Source organism: Scomber scombrus, chromosome 8 (assembly GCF_963691925.1).
Source record: "Scomber scombrus chromosome 8, fScoSco1.1, whole genome shotgun sequence".
In the NCBI taxonomy this organism is placed as follows: domain Eukaryota; kingdom Metazoa; phylum Chordata; class Actinopteri; order Scombriformes; family Scombridae; genus Scomber; species Scomber scombrus.
The window spans coordinates 829,494-849,825 of record NC_084977.1 but is presented as its reverse complement, the minus strand read 5'-3'; the positions used below and the strand labels follow the sequence as shown (position 1 = coordinate 849,825).

The 20,332-nt window shown below is 40.2% G+C and overlaps 1 protein-coding gene across 7 annotated transcripts in view; it reads right to left on the bottom strand.

Annotated features, from left to right (window-relative positions):
• nfic (nuclear factor I/C) overlaps positions 1 to 11,429 on the bottom strand; it is a 69,483-nt gene extending 58,054 nt beyond the window's left edge. For 6 of the 7 annotated variants that reach the window (XM_062423656.1, XM_062423657.1, XM_062423658.1 and 3 more), the window contains exon 1: positions 11,271 to 11,429. In XM_062423656.1, coding sequence (XP_062279640.1) covers positions 11,271 to 11,351 — 81 coding nt within the window. In that variant the 5' untranslated portion in view covers positions 11,352 to 11,429. Of the gene's footprint in view, positions 1 to 8,080; positions 8,221 to 11,270 lie in introns of those variants that run through there. The other variant, XM_062423662.1, reaches the window with a different exon arrangement.
• Positions 11,430 to 20,332: the final 8,903 nt, after the last annotated feature.

Genomic DNA, 20,332 nt, shown 5'->3' with positions numbered 1-20,332 from the left:
AAATGTTATGCACCCCCCATATATATATATATCTATATATATAGAAAGTTTTTATTTCATTGTACAAAGCACAACAAAATTGAGATGCCGTCTTTAAGTGCAGAAACAAAAATAAATCAAATACTTGCCATTATTTAATGCAGTTTAGTGCATTTATGGCTTTAGCATAAAAGCTGTTGTGTAATCTATTGTGCGTACTCTCAATGTCCTGTAGCGTTTGCCTGAGGGCAGCAGCTCAAACAGCGAGTGTCCTGGATGAGATGGGTCCCTGAGTATATGGAGAGCTTTCCTGAAACAGCGGGAACTGTACAGATCTTTCAGGGAGGGGAGAGGGCAGCCGATAATCTTCTGGGCTGTGGTGATGACCCTCTGGAGCGCTATCCTCTCTGCAGCTGTGCAGCTGGAGAACCACACACACATGTAGTAGGTCAAAATGCTCTCAATGGAGCAACAATAAAAGGACACAAGCAGTTTTTGTGAGAGTTGGTTATTCCTGAGTACTCTCAGGAAGTACAATCTCTGCTGTGGCTTCTTAATAATAGCAGTGGTGTTGATGCTCCAGGTCAGGTCTTCCTCTATGTGAACTCCCAGAAACCAGAAGTCTGTGACCCTCTCCACACAGTCCCCACCGATGAACAGGGGCGGAGTGTCCGTTTTATTTCTCCTATAGTCTATGACCAGCTCCTTTGTCTTGGTAGTGTTCAGTGCCATGTTGTTTTCTGTGCACCACACTGACTACTGCTCCACCTCGTCCCGATATGCATCTAGAGAGATGAGCCCCACCACAGTGGTATCATCAGCGAACTTGATGATTCTGTTGCTGGAGTGGACGGGGGTGCAGTTGTGGGTGTAGAAGGTGTAGAGTAGGGGGCTCAGCACACAGCCCTGAGGTGATCCAGTATTTAGGCTGAGCGCTGAGGAGATGTGGGGGCCTACTCTCACCCTCTGGGAGCGGTCAGACAGGAAGTCTTGATCCAGAGGCAGATGGAGTGAGATATTCCCAGGTCTGACAGCTTGGTCACCAGTCTGTTGGGGATGATGGTGTTAAACGCAGAACTGAAGTCCACAAAGAGCAGCTGCGTGTAGCTCCCCTGCTGCTCCAGGTGGGACAGAGCAGAGTGGAGAGCTGTGGCTATAGCGTCTTCTGTGGACATGTTGGCTCTGTATGCGAACTGGTGAGGGTCAAACCTGGGTGGAAGATTTGAAGTGATGTGCTTCCGGACCAGTTTCTCAAAGCACTTCATAATGATAGGTGTAAGAGCTACTGGTCGGTAATCACTCAGGCTGCTGGTGTTGTTCTTCTTCGGGAGTGGGACAATTGTATCTGATCACATGCTAAGTTTCGTTACATTGATGAAGCCAATTTTGATTTATGAGCATTGACATAAAATGTAACTTAAAGACACAGATTTAAAAATGTATCATTTCAAAACAGACTGACATATAATTTCCTTTATAACAATCCTGACCCAGTTTTAAAGAGACTGGCCCAATAGTTTCTGAGGAGTTGCTGAAAATAGGATTTTGAGAAAATTGAAAAAAAAAAAAAGAATATTTAGAACAGATGACCTTAGCGGATGAATGTATGCAATAAACAGATGAAATGAGATTAAAATGATGAAAGAATTTTGACTCTAATCCAAGCCGAGATAACTGTGAAAATGTCTACTTGATTGTACCCAACTAAACTGTATGCGGATAAATTGAATCATTTTAAGACATCAACATGGGAGTGGACAGAATAGAGGACAGACCTGCTGTGACTCAGATAAATTCACTGAGTCTACACATGTGAGTCTACATGAAGTCAGGGGACTGAGTTAAGAGACTGACACAACAACTATGACTTAACAAAACTCTGACACAGAAGCAGCCACTGTGCTGTGAATAGTAAAAACAACAACCACCATATTATGGGTCCCAGGTACGGCAACAAACTAGAACAAGCACAATATAGCGATGTAGCATGTAACTACATAGAGAGTTACTGGGCTAGTCTGGGTGAGAGACTGCATAAGAGACACAGAGACACAGACAGAGAGACAGACAGAGACACAGACAGAGAGACAGACAGAGAGACAGACATAGAGACAGGCAGAGACACAGACAGAGTCACAGACAGAGACACAGACAGAGACACAGACAGAGTCACAGACAGAGAGACAGACAGAGAGACAGACAGAGTCACAGACAGAGACACAGACAGAGAGACAGACATAGAGACAGGCAGAGACACAGACAGTCACAGACAGAGAGACAGACATAGAGACAGGCAGAGACACAGACAGAGACACAGACAGAGACACAGACAGAGACACAGACAGAGTCACAGACAGAGAGACAGACAGAGAGACAGACAGAGACACAGACAGAGAGACAGACAGAGAGACAGACAGAGACACAGACAGAGAGACAGACAGAGACACAGACAGAGACACAGACAGAGAGACAGACAGAGACACAGACAGGCACTTTGTGTGCAGTACATATCAGTAATACTGTAGCTGTACAAAAACAATGAAAACCTTCTCAGTGAGTGTGAAAACAGTTTTGCAACAAATGAAAATGTGTGTATAAACTGTCATTTACAGGAGCTCTCTATTCAGCACCACAACAATACAACACAAATCAAAACACAATAACAAATTATCATTCGAAAATATAATATGTACAGCTGTGGGAAACAGCAAGGAGCCTGGACAAGAGACTGAATCATCACCAGAAACACGTATCATCAGCTGTCTGTGGACACCAGACCAGAATCACTGACGTCTGGCACCATCTCCCTTCACATACTATACAACCTCCTGGTATCATGACTTTAAGTTCTGTACTAAAGTCACCTGACAGCAACACAACAACCTCCATGAGCAAACTCCATACACTGATGATGGCCATGGGAAGGTACAGAAAGCCCCAAAACATTTCCAGCATGTAGGCTATGTACTAAGAATGTATTGTAAAATATTAGGAGATTAGGAAATCTAGCTGAGCACCTTGTTGTCTCTTTCTGTGGTAACGTGTGTCTGTGGTACTTTACTAACTCAAAGGTAACAACTGTTACTCTCTGCATTCTCTTCACCTTTTTGTAGAAAAATGAGGTGATTCCTTATGTTGCTGATAGGTGGCTTGTTCTGGTGTGCACAGAGAACACTACTGTAAAAGCTAAGTGCACATATTGTGAGTGTGTTTAGTGCATCATGGGCCAATATTACCATGCATTAGTTCCAGCTCCATCATAGCTGGCAGAGATGATTTGCAGCAATCCTGTACATTCTGAGCCCATGTGGACACTATCCTACCACATAGGGTGTATTTTTGCAGGAATAGCCTGCATCTCTGAAAGCATTCAATAGTGATTCAATATCTTTACATACACACAGCAAAACCACTTTTTCTTGTTTGTTTGTCACTTCTCTTCTGAAGTCTGTGAAGCGGGAGAAGGAATGCTACAGTTTTCCTTCTGCTAATATACACTATACAGGAAATACAGATGCTAAATGATCAGAGTGGTTTGTACAGTCATTTATAAAAAGCTAATTACAGTATCTGTTAACAAAAGTCCTAAACAAGCTTTGATTGTTCAATCTGTTGTGAAGCATAAAAAATAACTGTCACACTACTCACAAACAAATAGTATTGGAAATGTGTCTGCTGAAGAACACACTGCTTCACTCCACTTCTGAAATATTTCCAGTGGACATTTGAACAGCAACAGAAACATGATGGAGCTGCATCCTGTAGACATATGGCCTGACTGAATCAGCCATCATATTGAGATTTGATTATGTTCGTCTGTTTGCACCTGCATCTAAACATATTTGAAAGTTTAAAAAAACCCACATCTCTCATATTTAATGTGCATCATTCTGGGAGACCTGCAGAGATACATGAACATAGCTGGCTGTGTGAATGACTAACTGACTGATGAAGTTACATCGTTGGTCAGCTGGCTGAGCGTTGAAGTATCCCCATTGGCCGTTGCTCTTTCAAAATCAATTGGCATGAGTAGTTTTCTGTTGCGTCATCAGGTGTTCATTACAGCACTTCCAATCAGCCCTATTTGCACAGGACTAGAATTACCTGAGGACCTCATGTGATTTAGAGATTTCACTTAGAGCTTCACAAAATACTAAGCTGCAGAGAGAAACAGAGCTACAGAGGACTGATCCTCCTACAGAGGACTGATCCTCCTACAGAGGACTGATCCTCCTACAGAGGACAGATCCTCCTACAGAGGACTGATCCTCCTACAGAACTACAGAGGACTGATCCTCCTACAGAGGACAGATCCTCCTACAGAGGACAGATCCTCCTACAGAACTACAGAGGACTGATCCTCCTACAGAGGACAGATCCTCCTACAGAACTACAGAGGACTGATCCTCCTACAGAGGACTGATCCTCCTACAGAACTACAGAGGACTGATCCTCCTACAGAACTACAGAGGACTGATCCTCCTACAGAGGACTGATCCTCCTACAGAGGACAGAGGACTGATCCTCCTACAGAGGACTGATCCTCCTACAGAGGACAGAGGACTGATCCTCCTACAGAACTACAGAGGACTGATCCTCCTACAGAGGACTGATCCTCCTACTGAGGACTGATCCTCCTACAGAGGACAGAGGACTGATCCTCCTACAGAGGACTGATCCTCCTACAGAGGACTGATCCTCCTACAGAGGACAGAGGACTGAAACAGATCTACAGAGGACTGAAACAGAGTTACAGAGGACTGATCCTCCTACAGAGGACTGATCCTCCTACAGAGGACTGATCCTCCTACAGAACTACAGAGGACTGATCCTCCTACAGAGGACTGATCCTCCTACAGAGGACTGATCCTCCTACAGAGGACTGATCCTCCTACAGAGGACTGATCCTCCTACAGAGGACTGATCCTCCTACAGAGGACTGATCCTCCTACAGAGGACTGATCCTCCTACAGAGGACTGATCCTCCTACAGAGGACAGAGGACTGAAACAGAGCTACAGAGGATGACTCCTTATCCTCCTGATCTAACAACAGTGTGTTAGATCAGGAGGATAAGGGAAAGTGATTTTTGACATATATTTGGCATATAATAAGAGATAAATGAACTATTAACACAGGGACATGGGATTAAAACTGGGTAAATTGATTTTTCACATTACAGACACTACAACTGACAATCCTTGTAATAAACTGGATACAGTTTTGCACATTTATATACTTGGTTTTGACCTAGTCTTGTTTTTCTCTCTCCTTTGGCAGCAGAAAAGGCTTTATTTTGCTTTGAACAATTTTCAAGATTATCAATTATTCATAATATTTTGTCAAAAGACAAAACAGGCAAAATGCCACCATGGATGTTCTTTGTTTTTGACAACAGAATATGCTGAAAATAGGTATAAAGTATACTTCCAGCACTGCTTCAGGTTTAACCTCACCTTTAACATTTGAATATTATCTCTACTGTTTCTTCCACCTCTTATTATATTATTATTATATTCTAGTTGTGTGAATTTAGATTTGGCCTAAATTAATATGAGTGAAAAGATCATCCTCTCCCCCACCTTTTGCCTTCTGTGTTTTATGTACACAGCAGATCACACATGGCAGCATCGTCAGTATGTTTTCTAGTTATTTTATTGAATATTCATTTATTTAGGAATATGAATACTGTGAGCACATTATAAAAAGGTAAATAATACAAATATTTTGACACAGGGCCACAGGATTAGCTAAAAAACAGGACCCACTTCATTTAATCTTTAATGGTGCTCTGTGTGATTATTACCAAAACCAATGTACATACATAGAACCTGACTTTGAACTTGGGCACCCTTGGGATAGTTGCCTACTTTGGTTTTCCAGCCTTGGCGTTTGTGGCAGCATTTAAAATATCAGGAGTAATAAAGCCAATGTGAAAGTGGAACTTTCTGTTCCAGAAGTAAGGAAACTTAAAAATGTCATAATGACATATGTAGTAACACGATTAACAACTCCAGCCTCGAAACAGTATGTTCAGAAAAGGATGGTAATTATTATAGAAATAACTAAATGGGCAGGTCCAGGGGTCACAGATGGGTTAAACATGTCAGTCACGACAGAGAAGACAGAACAGACATTTTAGATGGTAGAGATAACAAGCTAAAAAGTTGACAAGAAGATATCAGAAGATAGTGTTGATGAATAATACCACGTTACACTGAACTGAGTACCTGCACTGCCACACTGGCCATTTTTCATGAGAATTTGAGTTTTTAGTATGCTCACAAGTCACAATGGTTTCAACCTCTGGCAGCAGCTGCTGTAGTGGATGCTGACCCGTCTCAGAATGGGCAAAGAAACCCCAGAAACATGCTTCATTTTTTCAGAAAGGCAGAAAGAAGAATTGCACTGTGTAACAGAAGCTAGTGGAACTGAGGATAGCTCAACCTTGCAGTCAAAGAAATATCAGTGAAAGTAGAAAAAAATATTAGCAGACTACTTCAAAAGTACAAATCAGAAGCAATTTGAATGTTGAATTTTAGGGTTTAGGGTTTAAAGTCTGTGTAAAGTCAATTCATTGATTTACATCTAAACATATTATACATGTTGGAAAATGGTTACAGAAAACATGTGAAAAGGCTGATAACTATGCAGTACTGAATTGTGGAGATAGAGCCTTAAACTGTTTCTCACCCTCTCATTTTTCCTGATTTTCTGAGCCTGCAAAAAAGGGCTACTCCGTGATTCACTGGCTTCTTACTGTCAGCGCTCCCTCCCTCTTCATCCTCTCTACCTCACTCCACCACAGTTAACACAACATCGTCTTGTAGCAGCTCTCTGACGGAGCAACTCTGTCCTCCATTCAGTGTTTTGAACTTTTATTAATAACATGGAGGCGGAATAAAGTAGTAGTATTCCGGCATTGAACAGACTGTCTGAGAGCAAAGGAGAGCGTCACACACACACACACACACACACACACACACACACACACACACACACACACACACACACACACACACACAGTGAGTTAGCTGCTCCTCTCCTATGTGACAGAGACAGCGGTGTAGAGTTGTCTGACTCCGTACATTTTCAGCCGTCTCCATCTTTCAAAGGCATCTCGTATTCATACCCTTGTTTTGTTTCTCAAATTGTAACAACGAGGCTTTTTTGGTTTTGTAACATCAGACATGATCTGCAATGTACCTAGCTGCAGCTCAGTGGCAACTGGCAACCTGGATGCTGAAATGCTACTGACTTGGTGATTGGTAGATAGGTGGTGGGTGGCACATCAGGCCAAAACACAAAATGACAACATAAACATTGCTTGTGGGCTGCCACTTAGCTTTTCAAATGTGAATATTCTGGCTGGACTACTACTGTCAGTGATATCAGTGTTTGAAATGAACCTGATTCCTTAATGTCTGCTGACATATCAGGGCCATTTCATGATTACTTGGAATATATTTCTTACATACGGCTACTTTAAATCATACTAATAGATTTGCATGTGTGTATATTATAATAAGAGTGGGTCCCCCAGTGGGTTTCAAAGCAGTTGGAATTACAGTTTGACACTTCACACATTATAAGGTAGGCAACTTGCTCAGTAGAAAAACTCTGCAGCTATCACAGCTTTTCTGACAGTCATAAACTTGACTGTGTTGTCTATTAGCTTCCAAATATTTTACATTTCTTTAGCATGGAGCCAACACATGCAGGCATACACTCATACAGATACTCCATTCTGTAGCACATACATAACATACTGACTAACATACTGCAGGGAAGATACATCTGATGAAATATGCTACTTTCAAACAATCTTTTCAACATGTTCCAGCTAATAATCACAAGTTAATTCAAGTCCTTGTTTAACTCTCAGTGTGATTCAGCCCTCAACACTGCAACATGACAGCAACTGTAGCTGGACACTGTTGAAACTGTCGATATGAAGACGTGTCATTAAGTTGTATTCTTATACGGCCTACACACACTGCATTATCAAATCAATACATTGTCACATTGATAATTAGGTAACTTCCGTGCAGTGCGAGTGTAACACTGATCAGGAGCTGTGTATGAGCACAGTACAATTTTACCTGAGACAGAGAGAGAGGAGAAAACATCATTGTGGCGAGAAGTAGGTGGCTCAGTCAGACCAGGCTGTGTTAGCATAAACATCCCTGGCCTGAACGTTTTAATTTCCACAGCGTCGTCATGGCCTTTGCCGATTTCTCCATGCTCTCCACCGCTGATTCAGTCTCTGCGTTCAGGAAAAGTGTTTCACTGGAGGTTGTAAAAGAATCCACATATGAGAAGAGTTCCAGTCGCCTCGGATGACTCTGCCGCGTTAACTCCAGAAATGATGACACGCCAGAAAAGTTTAGGCCCAGTAAAAATGCCCCGCAGGGAGAAAAACCCAGAGAAAGTTCAATATAATCACTCTTAATAGAATATGGCCGGAGGTGGAACGGAGTGCGGCGGGTTGTGTCACTGAGAGAAGGAAGGAGATGAGAGGACGAAGAATAAAAGAAAGAAAGCTGAAATGACGTTATGAATTCAGCCCATCCCAAACAACGAGCTTAAAGTCGCAGCAGCTGCTCTCTCCCTCTGGCATCAACTTGCTACACACTCCGGTTCATCTCAAGATCAGCTTTACATTCACCACAGTAGTCTGTACAGTGGCCCTCATTCTATTCACACTGTGCACGTACTTAATGCACAAAACAAGTGTTAACAGTCCTGAAACTGTGTGTCCAGTCAGTGGGTGGTGAGACTGATGCCACTCATTGGTAAACACACACTCTTCACACTGCAGGATTTAACGAGTTCTTCTGAATACATCCAAAAACAAAGCAGTACATTGTTTCCATGAGTTATTCATACAGTAGAGGGTTAGATATGTTTGTTTTTACATTAGATTAGATACAGCTTAACTGTCATTGTACACAGTAATAGTACAATGCAATGCAGTTTACAATCTGTTGCAAAGTGAATAGACCATAGATAAAAACCAGTGAGATATGAAGAAGGGATGTAACTGTGGCATGTAAACTTAGGTTAATATACAAGAGGTAGGTAGGTGGGTATTTAATTTGCATTGATTAACTTGTAATGTGGAATTGACCCTATTTTATTATAACATAAACCAAGTTACTGGATATGATGGAAGTATTTGTTTTACATGTGAACAGCCACCTGGTGATGGTTGAAGTGATTTGGCAGGCAGTGTGGGTGAGTACTGTACTTGTGGGCATCCTGTTAAATAGCCTACACTGTTAAATCTAACTAGTTGTTTCAACTTAAAATTATGAGTGAAAGGGCTGCTTTCAAATTTTGATTTAAATGAGAGAACATAATTTGTTGTTCTAACATTAGTTTTTGTTTCCTTGATTAAATATCCTTTGTTGTGTAAACCTCTGCATTAGTTTGGTTGATTTAGATTTGATAATTGATTTAACTTATTTGGCTAGTTGTTCAAACTTACAAATCTATTTTATTAAAATGCTAAGCTGTGTTAACTTTGTGTCAAATTGACTGGGATTAGTTGATTGAATTGATTAGTTAGTTGTTTGAATCTATTTTAGCCTAATTAAAAGCGTTTTGAATTATATTTGATAATTCATTGAACTTATTTAACATTTCTTTGAACTTTCAACCATTTCAAACACAACTAATGTGGCCTGTTGTAATAACTGTGTCTTAGTACAATCTACATTTGTAAATTATTTCACTACATTTCCAGTTGTCTAGACTTTAAAACATATTTCAGATTGGCTTCAAAATCATGCTTAGCAAAATCTAATCAAAATAATTTAAATTAAAAAACGATTTAACATAATAAGTATTATAGCAACCTTAATTAATGGCTTTAGCAAGTTTGTTTTGAATTTTTCTTCAACTAAAACTGTGAAAAATAATTATATAAATACTGTCACAACCATACATTAAGAGCTGTCTAGATGTATTTTGTGGGCATTATAAAGTGTGTTCAGGAGGATTTAGCCACAGCATCAATGAGACAGCCTAGTCCTACTATCTATTCTATGTGTCACGTCTCATCTAATGTAGCTGATGGTGATGGAGGAGTAACATTTCACTGCCTTCTTCTCTACAGTGCAGTCTGAGATGTTGTCGAGTGGTTCGCTTTCTAACTTGCACTGTTATCTTCCAGTGAGTGTTTCCATCAGGACTGCGGTTACTGGACAACCTCCGACAGCTGCAGCTCTGTGTTCATCCCAGCGGCTCTCTGCCCAGCTGTATGCCGGGACAGGGAGCCATCTGACGGCCTGTCATTCTAACCTAGCCCGCTGGCTCCAACTGCGGCCATTTTCTGCTGACTAACACACAGAGAAACGCTCAGACAGATCTGGAGAAAGAGGCTTGAGCTGAACTTCAACTTGGCCTTCCGCCGTCCCGCTTGACAAACGGAAGGGGGCAGACCGGCCTGCTGCTGCACGTTTTCTACAAATGCCCCCAAACTCAACAACTTTCACCCGCCAATGTACGCGCTAATAAACACACCAAGACATGTTGTCCGCCAGCTCACGCACCGCCAGGGGTCGAAAAGCACATGAACCGATAGGATAAAAGCTGTGAAGCGCCAGTACGTCCCTGTCTTTGGTATGGAGGCGACGTCGCTCCAAACTTCATTCTAAACTGTAGCAGTTTAAAGTGGACTTTTTAAATGAGAGATACGCTTAACGTTACGTGCGTGACATTGAATATCCTCCTTTTTTATGGTGTTTTGGCAAATTCGGCGCAAATATAAGACTCAAAAAGAGCCTTACGTCAACAAAATATCAAGTTTTCCAATCGACTTAAACTGCTGGCTTCCGCCTTGCAGTGTGTTGCAAAACAACTGTAAAAGTTCAGGTTTTACCGAAGTATGGGGGATTTTTCACGTGTTGTGTGTGCCGAATTCAAGGATGGATCATGACTGTTCCACATTGTTTTCAAGTCGTGTTGTATGACGTGTTTGTATATGCCGGTGTGTAAGAGTATTTTATTTGCATGATTTTTGAATGAAATTTAGCGATGGACTCCATAGGCAAACGTCACACATCGGGCTGTATGTGATGTTGGGACGCTGATAGAAGACAGATGGGAGAGGTTTGCTGGCAGTCTGAGAAATGGATGCAGCTGCCAACGCTTTGTGCTTCACTTTCAGCTGTGTAGCTAGTCTCATCCAACTCCTCGCATTGCGTCTTTTTTGGAAAACACGAAACAGCACACCAATAGGAAGGGACACTCTACTACATTATTGTACCGGAACAGGTTTTGTCCTACCATTTCGAAGCTGAGCCTCCACCGGAGGAAGTTAAAGCTGATCTCAACGCCTGCCCATCTCGCGCTGTCGGTCGTTATCATTCCATATTCATTTGTTATGGTGCGTGTGCCAGCTGGAGTAAATCCGTGGTGCTCGACACCAGAAATGTCCCGCGTCAAGCCTCGGGCTTCACGGCAGTACTACCCCCTCTACCTCTACCCCCCCCCCCCCCCCCCCCCCCCCCCCTCCGGTAGGCTGCGGCAGAATAGAATAGTGTTACATTCACCTTCTGCCTCTCTCTAGGCTCTTGTTTCAGCACTTCTCCAGCTTTGTTCTTCACTATTCCTGTTCTCCCATACTGTAAGCATATTTTACTTCATCACTGCTTCCTCTTATCCCAGTGCCTTTTCATCCTTTCATTTGTATCTCAGTTTCTCCTTTCTCCATCCATTACACTCTACAGTCTTCCTCTCACTCTTTCATCATTTTACCCTCTCCTTTTCCCATTACCTTCTATGTGTTTTCTTTAGCCTATAGGCTAATCAATTTACTTTTATTTTTTTATTTTTTATATCAATCCACACAGGTAAAAACATAAAATCAATGTAGAACTACACATTTAGCTTCAAAAATGACCCTGAGGGTTGTGTTATGTTGAAAGGACAACCAGAGTTTTAAAAAGTAAAAAATAAAGACAGAGGTAAGAGGTCTGCTGTGGCTCAACATTTTTCTGCCAGTTATGAAGTGGTAACGAAATTTAAAAATATATATATATATATTTGCAACGAGGGAGTGACTTCAAGTATTCCAAGCAGTTGAATTGGGTTAGCACTGTTATGCGTATTACTAGTTATATAGAAAATAAATACTTAAAATATTTTATTTTTATCATTTGTATTGCGTTACCATATTCAGTTACAGACTTATCACAACTCAAGATTATTATTATTAAGAAGTCCCAGCAGGGACTACACTTCCTGAGGGTGCTCAGGAGGAACAATCTGGATGGTAAGCTGCTGGAGTCCTTCTACAGATGTTGCATAGAGAGCCTGCTGACATATTGCATCTCAGTATGGTACGGCAGCTGCACTGAGGCAGACAGGAAAAGGCTGCAGAGGGTGGTAAAGTCGGCTCAGAAGATCATTGGCCGCCCTCTCCTCTCCCTGAGTGACATTTAAAACACACGATGCCTGAACAGGGCAGGAATTATCACCATGGACACTACACACCCCAGTCACCAACTGTTTGACCTCCTGCCCTCAGAGAGGCGATACAGATGTATCAAATCAAGGACAAACAGACTCAAAAACAGCTTCTTCCCCAAAGCCATAACCTTACTGAACACAAACATGCACTAACCCTCTGCTGCTGCAACTGCAATATTCATTTATTTATTATTTATTTTAAATAAGTTATTTATCATTTATATTTATGTATGTTTTCATGTGCACTTCAAGGCATTGCCTTGTTATTTTGTTGTACTACCTGTATAATGACAATAAATGAGATTTTTAACTTTTCCAGGCTATAGCAAATATCTAAAAGCTGCTCTTAGGTCTAAGAAAGCTCTAAGAGTAAATGAATCTCAAACACAGATGAGCACACATCACCTGAGACCAATTGTGAACATACAAAATATCATTGGTCATGATGACTAATATATAAAAACTAATATGTAACAATCAGAACCGCCTATTATTTACACTTGAACTTTAGGATTCTCTTTGTTTCTTTTTATTTTCTTTGCATTTATCAGTGGCCCAAACAGCAAAAATAGAGCTGATATTGATTTTGTTTGCATTCTTCATTGTCATCATTGTCTGCACTTGTCAATATGGTACAAAATTCTCTTCATAATGTTTTCTCTAATGTACCTATTTCGAGTTTGGTTTTTGGTTTCGTTTCTATTTCAGTCAATATCCTATTATTTCATTCTTATCTATGCATTTATTTACATCTTATTTTTAAAACATTGTTGTTCATTTCTCATGTTAATTGCTAACGGAGATATTAAGGATTACAATTAAAATGCAGTTTTAAAAAATGTAATTAAATATGTTTATTTCAGAAAAACATGACCTTTCTTCTTAAAAAAGTGAACCAAATGGCAGACATGGTTAATCCATGTCTTTCATTTCAATCTCTGTCTCTCTTTTTTCTTATTGGTTAATTTGTCGAAGACTGGAATGATGTATGATATTATCGTGATCTCACATGTGACAGCTGGGGGAACACAGCAAGGACCCTGGACAAAAGACTAGATAAACTATTCATACATACCAGGCCAAAACTACTTATCAACTACAAAGAGGTCAAAGGTCATGGATCAGAAGAAAACATCTTGTCTTTTATAAATTATTATTGTTATTATTGAGTGTTAGTTTGCCCCTCCATGAGACTTCCTTGAAAGTGACTGTATTTTTTCCAGGAACGAATGAATTTGTGATCTTAATTATGTGATTTGATCACTGTCTCAGTGCAGTGAAGAAGGAATTACTATTTGCCTAGTTAAGAATTTGTGTTAATGAGCTGCAATCAAATTATTATTTTATGCCTGACAACAAAACAGAAAATTGATGTTCAGCTGTATTAAAACAGTATAGATGATCCTACAGAACAGGTTGGCTGTGATTCATCCTCCCAGGACACAGGTGAAAAATAAGAGAGGTAGAGGGAGGGGGCGGCGATGAGGTTTCAAAAGAGAAATTGGATGTGAAAAAAATAAATACATTTCACTCTCTTTGCTATGTGAAATATTTAATAATGATTAATAAATCAATAAAATCCAGATAAATGCCTCAGCAACACTCGTGTTGCTTCTGTTAGATGTTGGCAGAAATAAGATAAGTAGTATAAGTTGAAGCTCAGGTTATTAACCAGGAAATTGAAGATGCAACATTAACCAACACTGTTGTCTTGCTGCATCCAGACAGAATATTTTAGCTATGGGATGGGATTATTTAGTTTGAATATCACTTACTGTTAAATGTTTATCAGTGTGTTTGATTGTAGCTTAACTACATGCTCTTATAATCCTTAACTTGGATTCTAACCAAGAGATCCAAAGTCTCTTATCGGTTTTTCCTCACTCCTCAATCCTCGCTTGAACTGGAAGTTGTTCTAGTACGCCATTTTTAAGACCATCCCCAGTCTCTTATTTCTGCTCTGAGGAGTGAGGAGCGAGGAGTAAGGAGGGTTCTCTGAAGAACTATGAGTGAAGAAACACGAGAGCAGCCTTCATAGAAGTCTTTTAGTGGCCAACACACCCCGTTATTTATTGATTTGCTGCTACAGCTGATCTGACTGATCTGATACATCACAACATCACTGCAGTTTCATACCAAAGTGAAGACAGATACATATTAAAATCAAGTGTATCGCTCCCAAATTTTGTATTTGTTTTCTGATTCATCATTTAAAATCTATTAATTGTCTGATCAAGAAAAGAAATACAAACAACTTTCTTCATTTATTAGAAAGATTGCTCTTGATCTATTGTTTCCCCCTTAAGTCTAACTATGATCTGTCTGTTAGCAAGAAATACTTTTAAAATATATTTATATTTTACATAATTTGTCATTATCTTCATTCAGTCACATGGCTGGACATTTCTGAGCATTGGGTTTGTTATGAGTTACATCATTTCAATTTTCTCTGAAATATTTAGCCGAATAAACAATTTCCCATGTTCAAAAGACACAAAAGAACAGAATATCAATGAACACAGGCTCAAATAATTAAAATATATGTATAAATGCATTCTGCCAGTAGAAATGCTTCATGTGCCTCTGAGCAGGACACAGTATGCAGTAGAAATACAGAATGCAGGTTTTTATTCATGTGAATATGTTTGTCAAACAGGTAACAGCTGCAGAGAGAAAACACAGCTGCTCTGTCAGTGATAACTGTGCATCTTGATTACTACTATCACAGTGCACATATGTGCAGAAATAACTCCATCAATAGTTGCTACAGCTGTTGAAGCTGGCTGACAGCTGATCCAGCTGTGATCAGCTGCTTCAACAGAAACAGACGTTGCTTCAGCAGAAACAATGTATCTAAAAACATATTTCCTTGTGTCCTCTGTCATCACTTGGTGTCCTCGCATCTCTCCATACATTCACAGTGGGAGAGACCAAGACGTAAGGAAAAGATGCAAGAGAGGGAAATGTGGATGTACCCATAGAGAGATGAAGACAGGGAGACACATGAGTCAATGCTGTCGGTCAAGCTGAACCTAATTGTAAATTCCAGGGTGGCAAATGGCACTTTCACAATAATATGTTTTAGTTATTGGCTATCTTTTGTTTTCATTTACCTATAACAGTAGTATGTATTGTTATTTGGGGGCCACAATCCACTATCCTCCCATGCCACCCTACCACAAGTTATTGCCAAATCTTTGCCAGGGCTGTAACATTTTCTATATCTGTCATTGTTCATTGAACAGTTTAACGTGTTTTTTCTGAACAACCAAAAGGTCAAACAGATAAAATTACAACTAAATTAATGTGGAACCATATTTGACTACTCACCATTAATTCCATGCCTTTATTAACTAGTAATATTTGTACTCCATTGCCAGCTTCAATTAATCCAAACAAGAGATTGACCAGACACATTACGACCTCAAGAACTGAAAGATAATTATTAATAATACATTATTCTAGAGGGTATACTGAATAAATAGCAGTACCTTATTATTATTTATTTCAGGGGTTTCTGAATACTTGCCCAAGCAGGAATCGTGTGTGTGTGTGTGTGTGTGTGTGTGTGTGTGTGTGTGTGTGTGTGTGTGTGTGTGTGTGTGTGTGTGTGTGTGTGTGTGTGTGTGTGTGTGTGTGTGTGTGTGCCCTAGGACAAAAGAGGAGCAGTTGCTGACTCAGCCTCTTCAATCTACATAGTGACTCCCCCTGGAGGCCTGCATGTTGACTCACACACATACACATGTACCCACTGCCTGAAGCTCTTTCTACATATACTAAAGTTAAAAGGAGGTTCCAGTGCTGATAAAAAGAATAATAGGAGCACATAGCTAATCTTTGTTATGTTCCCAGAGCAGTTTATAATTCAATGGAGTCAGCAAACACAGTGGAATGTTTCAGTTTCAGTGTTTCAGGCTGGCTCTGCATGACTGCAGGATGAACAGGTAAGGTAAGGTAATACTACAATAAACAATCTCCAAAATAATCTGTAATTTTATAAATCTACAACATACATAAATTCCTTATACTATATACAAGTGTGCAATGTTCCTGGGATTAAACAGTAAGAACAGCCTCAGTCTTATTAGTGGAAGTGGGAGGTACGGGGAGCTGAATTCTAAATAGCTGAAGCCAGTCATGTTATAATAGTGTTGGGAGTTGGTTACAGTTTTGGCTATTAACAATGATTAGTGATTATCAAAGATAATTATTAAAACTAATCAAAATTATTAATAAGAATGAATAATATAGGGGCACCACCCTGGGGTCAGGGAAAAAGATAGCTAATATATTGATTCAGTCTCAAAAATGTTCTAAGCTATCAATTATTATAGCTATATACTATAACAAAAGTAAAAGTGTGTGTGTGTGTGTGTGTGTGTGTGTGTGTGTGTGTGTGTGTGTGTGTGTGTGTGTGTGTGTGTGTGTGTGTGTGTGTGTGTGTGTGTGTGTGTGTGTGTGTGTGTGTGTGTGTGTGTGTGTGTGTGTGTGTGTGGGAACAAGACAGCAGCACTCAGATCATGTGCTGGCTAAAGCAAAAAAACTACAAAGATGACAGTGGAGAAGAGGGAGCTCTGGTTTTGTTAAGCTGGGTCTGTGGGTGGAGGACAGTGGGAGGTTGAGTTTCTTACAGACTCCCCTTGTTTCTTCAAAGCCATTATGAATGAGAAGTCCTTTAAATTCCAGGACAAACACACAAACTCCATCTGCTGATGAATATCATGTAATACAATCAGAAGCTCTAAAATAGATTGTTTTGTTGATGGCTGTTTCTAAGCTCGAAAACAAATGGCAACACTTTATGTTCAAGTCACCTCCACTCAACAATGTGTTTTGCTCATTGTTGCTTGAGATGGTTGAGCTTCACTCTACAGAATGATATACGTGGAGAGTTTAAAACTAGAAGGCAGATTTTCACATTCATCTGCTGAAGGAGCAGATACTGAATCCCAAATTGCTCCTAAAGGCTGAACTATCAGTGTGTGAATGATTAGCTCATCCTGATAAGTAGGAACCTTGTATGGAACCCTGCTATCAGCATGTGAATGGGTGAATGTGGCTTGTAGTGTAAAAGCGCTTTGAGTGGTCAGAAGACTAGAAAGGCACAATACAAATGCAGTTCATTTACCATTTAGATAGCCTATTCAGACAACTTGTAATAGGTGCACAGACCTAATGTGGATGCATGGACAGATGCAAGGACACCAAGTGAGGAGAGAGAGATATGAGATGTTGCTCTGAACAGACCTAACATAGGTATAATAATAGGAACGCATAGGAGAATTTATGTTAATGTATGGAATACTGTACATTAATAAACACTTTAAAATGTACTTATATCTGGTTTACAACTACATTAAAGTAGGGGGACTTTACTGAGCAAATGTTCAATCTTAACTTATAAAACCTCATAAAGGGTGCCATTAGATAATACAAGCATACAGATTCAAGTGCAGCTTGAGCACATGTACACAAAAATTGGCCACTGTGCCCACAGCAAGGCTCAGACTATTAAATCCCCTTTAATTCCACAGATGCACTGATTTGGACAATTTCCTGATGAAGTTCAGAGGACACAAAGAGAAAGTTCTGAAGTTGTGTGCTACATGTCTTAGCTCATTGTTAGCTCATTGTTGACTCTGCTGAGTTATACTCAGCGGTGAGTCTTCTTTCTAGAGGCTTTTTATTTTTATTTTTTCTGTTAGAGGACAGCATTTACTATTGATGGTGAATTATGGTGTATTGGGCATACCCTCTGTTTAATCTTCTGGGGCTGTGATATGGAGGAGATAGAGGGGAGGGGGCGAGCATTAAGTCTGAACTGTGTCTCTCTTAGCATCCAGACGACAGATGTTGATGCAGGAATTATCTGCTTTAAGACTGATCAGCTGGGCTTACAGAGCTCAGCCTCTTTCTGACAGATTTACACGTCACAGCACTCCTGTTTAATGACTACTGCATCTGTAATAAACAAAAGTTGAATGTTTTTTTCACTGCCTTGCTAAATGATGAACAGTTGGAATAGTAGAATAGAAGGGAAGAGTTTGACAATTTTTTACTACTGTGTGTAATTTTACAAACTCTAGCTAACTGAAGCATATGACTGTGAATCCAGTAGTGTTGTTTTATTTGAGCACTTTTGGCTGAAAGCTTCAAATGTGTTGCATCTCCAACCACACCCAACAGTGATGTCACTGTGTACTGGCCACACAGAATACACTCAACATCACTGTAGCAAGGTGAGAATTTCAGTTACAGGAGGTCAGCAAAAACAAGACTTTCAGCTGCTGCTGCTGCTGCTGCTGCTGCTGCTTTATAATCATTTTGCCTGGAGGAACCAAAAAGTCATTTAAACAACAGCCCAATCAGCTAGATGACATTGATTGTCAGTGACTTCCAAAACTGTTACAAAGGACTGTTAATTGATTTGATTCATATTAGCTGCCATCTCTATGGTTAGTTGAGGGGCAGATTCTTATTATAGTTATAATGGTAAATGGACTGCACTTATATAACACCTTTCTAGTTTTCTGATCACTCAAAGCGCCTTTACACTACATGTCACATTCACCCCTTCGCACACATTCATACACTGCTGGCAGGCTGCCACGCAGGGTGCCACCCTGCTCATCAGGAGGAACTAAATATTCACACACACACACACACATACTGCTGGCACACCCATCAGTAGCAATTTGGGGTTCAGTATCTTGCCCAAAGACACTTAGACCTGCAGACTGGAGGAGCCGTGAAATTAATCTTCCAGCTAGTGGACCTCTCTACCTACTGAGCCACAGCTGCCCTCAGCATAGGCTCTTGATAGGAAAAAAGAAACCAGGATAGGCTCTTGATAGGAAACAGGATGTGAACAGTGGTCTCTCATGTCAGAGTTTAATGGTCCACCCGTATCATCTTTCTAACAGGTCTCGCTAATAACAAAGTCAAACTACTTCAGGTTCTGTGCTTGTGAAACAAGAGTCATAATTCCTACAGCCACCAGAGGTCCCTGTCAGGTAGACATAAACCTGGGCATTTCAACAAAGCACAAAGTCTGCTGCTTTGCTTGTGTCAGATAAAGAGCACTGTTGTGCTGACCACAACAGGTTGAAAAATGTGAATCTATTGCATTTCTCAGCCCACCTATCATAACAGCTGGATTTGGTCAGGTGTGATCCTCATCACCATAAATGGGATCAAAACAGAGACCATCTGTGCTGACGAGGTGTCTCAACTGTTTGTTGCAACTTTGATTCCAAGCACAGATCTTAGAGATATTGGACTTGACATTATAGAGTTCAAAAGACTTGGGCTCATCCTCCTGTACTGTGAAGCTGTCTGGTATGATGACTGAACTTGAGAACATATGAAGTGCAATATAACTAAGTACATTATCACTGTTATAACCACACCCTCAACCCTGTTCTGACATATGGTATTGAAGTTAGACAAACATGTTCTTACTAGATGTCTGTCTTATAGTGTTGTTACTACATTTAAGGAAATAATTCCGTCAGTACTGAATTCAATACCATGTCTCAATACAAGAGAGATGATGATTGTTGACAGTGCTGCAGGCTCACAACAACAACTCTTGACTCAATCGCTCCTTTAAAAAAGAAGATAATAAAACAACAGAAAACAGCTCCGTGGTATAATTCTCAAACTAGAAAATTAAAACAGAATTTGCGAAAATTAGAAAGAATATGGTGTTCCACCAAACTTGAAGAATCTCGCTTAGTCTAACAAGACAGCCTTGAAATATATAAAGAGGCCCTCCGTAACACCAGAGCCGCCTACTACTCATAATTAATAGAGGAGAATAAAAACAGTCCCAGGTTACTTTTTGGCACTTTTGCTAAACTGACAAATAGTCATAA